The 2815-nt window shown below is 43.8% G+C and overlaps 1 protein-coding gene across 1 annotated transcript in view; it reads right to left on the bottom strand.

Annotated features, from left to right (window-relative positions):
- The window catches only part of LOC121702902 (glycerol-3-phosphate dehydrogenase, mitochondrial-like), a 30375-nt gene that overhangs the window by 6765 nt on the left and 20795 nt on the right, over nt 1–2815 (bottom strand). Inside the window, 1 exon segment of the mRNA XM_042084226.1 lies at nt 1120–1251. Coding sequence (XP_041940160.1) covers nt 1120–1251 — 132 coding nt within the window.

Genomic DNA, 2815 nt, shown 5'->3' with positions numbered 1-2815 from the left:
AAGCCTTAACTGCTAGAGAGAACTTTTGTTCTATTTATGGGTCCAAATTGGATTACTGTGTCTGGCTGAAACTTTATCAACAAAGTTAAGTATTTATAATCTAATGAACGTAATATATATTTATTTATGTGTGTACAGTAGATGGAAAGTTTAACAATAAGGGCTTTGTTTCATGAGGCCTTAAAATGACACCTTCTTGAAATATTTTTTTTGTTTAATCTACATCAGTTGTTCTTTGAGTTAACATAATTCAAGTAAGACTGGTTAAGTAAGTTGCACATCATGTAGACTGTACTTTTTATAGCACATTTATTTGTGTTTTCTTATTTTCTTTATTTTTTCTTGGTAGGCTGTTACTTGGTTTGATGCGTATCTGTATTCTTTCAACCAAGTCATTTCTGAACTTATGTTTGAAGAAAACTGGGCCAGTATTTCAAATAAATGTTATTTCCGTTAAGATTATGATAATTCTTTGCTTTCTTCGACATCCCAATTGGAACATATTACAGAATGTCCTTGTGTGGTCCTTGTCTAGGTGCTGTTTAAGTAATAATAACATATTTTGTGGGACATAGAGAGATATATGGATAATGTGAAGTGTTTACACTGATCGTGAAAATGTGCTTGTAAGTATAAATGGTAAGAATGTTTTTTTTTTTCCGCATTCTTACCATTTTTCCTTTGCTTGCTCCAGTCGAGCTCCTTCCCCATGATGTCCACGATGCGGGGCAAGGCTTCGTCCGCCGCCTGCACGTTGAGGAAGCCCAGGCGCGTGCGGCGCGCGATCACGTCAATAGCCGTGCAGGCGTACTCTTTGATCGCGTATTGAACCTGGGCACAAATCAATCGGTGGCAATTACCCAATCTCCCCCCTCTGCTCCGGCAAACCGGGGAGGGGTGCCACAGGCTGCATACTGATCCCAGCCCCTCTAGCCCAATCCCAGCCCACCTCAAGCCCTCCTCGACCCCTTCCCCCCGGCAGCAGCGGACACACAAGGGGGTCCTCGCAGGCTAACAAAGGGCACGGCACACAGTGCAAGGGCTCTCTCAGGAGCCGGCTGTTCTTTAGACTGGGGATCGATAGGAGCGCGCCGCATTACGCAATAAAATGTCACCCACCTCGCTCTCGATGTAGGGGAACTCAGACACCAGACGCTTGCCCACGATGGGCCACCGCCTGCCAGTGACGTGCGCCATCTTGGCCACCTCGAACGCCCGTCCACCGTACGCCGAGGCCAGGTGCTGGGCAACCTGTTGGGTGGGGGGGGGGGGGGGGGGGGCAAAGTCTTGAGCTTCATCTCTCATAGACACACAAACACACTCACACACACACACACACACAGGCAGACATCCACACACAATCTGGCCAGGCCAAGCCTCCTAGGATAATACACTGCATTTAAATAGCAGCTTTTGATATTAGATCGATAAGGAGTTTTAACAGTCCAGTCACTCATAGGGAGATGCTGAAGTGGAGACGGGGGGCTGTGGTGTGGCGGGCTGGATGACTGCGTGGTCTGACTGTGATCCATTATGTGCGCGAACTAAACAAAGAAGAAGTTATTTCAATTCAAATGGTTTTGTTACTTTTTTCCACAAAAGGTCAAGCACTGTCAAAATTATCAGCATATTGACCTTTTTAAACATTCCGAAAACATCAGGATCATAGATAATGCTCTCCTCTTCCCCTTGCGCTAACGAAGGGTTAAAACTCTTTTCACACAAAGTCACAGAGGGAGCCAACTCTCTCCTGCTTGTCATTTCCAGGTCATTGTACAGTTCATTTGAAGTCTAACATTACCCCACACTATCCTGGAGATTTGAAGGTGTTGTTTGTTGTGTATGTGTGTGTGTGTGTGTATGTGTGTGTGTGTGTGTGTGTGTGTGTGTGTGTGTGTGTGTGTGTGTGTGTGTGTGTGTGCGTGCTTGTGTGTGCGTGCGTGGAGCAAGGTGACACAGTGAAGGCAACTGTCTGCGGAGCTGATCCACTGTGCTTCCTAACTGATGTTTAATTCAGTCGGCGGGCTGTTGCAGGCGGATCATCATTTGGGTGCTCAGGGACTGATGTCTACATTTCTTCAGAGCCGTCACCTTTAGAGACCACTTATTCTGCTGGATGATACTCCGGTGCGGGTGCAGGCACAGGCCGCGAGTTAAGCTACTGCTGGTTTGCATGCGATAATTAGCCAGAACGTGCAGTTAAAGAAAGACCCCTGAGACGCATGGCCTGGCAACAGAAAGGTTATTTACATACAAATATGGCTGATGAGTCTGGCATCCACAACTCATCTCATTTGACAGGATTAAAACAGCAAATGGTCAGTAATGGCCAGTCTATACTAATTAATTATATTTATGGACTGATTTCATTAAGCTTCCATGAATGGACATTTCAGCTCAGCTCCTGATCGAAAATAACGTAAAATAACATGTAACAGTAACATGTAACAGTAACATGTAATTGGGGGACAGACAGAACACAGTTTGGTGATATGGACTTCAGGACATAAATTATATATATAGGATCACATATCACTAAAAGTTTGGAGACAGTTAGAAATTTCCATTCCACTACATTATAAACAGAATACCAGCTGAGATCATTTGCATTGTTTTTTTTAATCAGGGCAGCAGTTTTTCAGTTTACATTATGTGCTTACATAATTGCAAAAGGGTTCTTGACTGTTGTAGAAAGAAATGGTTGATCTTTAATGCAATATCTACATTGCCCATTATCATCAACCATTCATCCAATGTTGCAAAGGCACATTCTGTTTACTAATCTGATATAATTTTAAAGGCTAACTGAGAAAAC

Source organism: Alosa sapidissima, chromosome 2 (assembly GCF_018492685.1).
Source record: "Alosa sapidissima isolate fAloSap1 chromosome 2, fAloSap1.pri, whole genome shotgun sequence".
Classification (NCBI taxonomy): domain Eukaryota; kingdom Metazoa; phylum Chordata; class Actinopteri; order Clupeiformes; family Clupeidae; genus Alosa; species Alosa sapidissima.
This window is presented reverse-complemented; position numbering and strand designations above follow the sequence as displayed.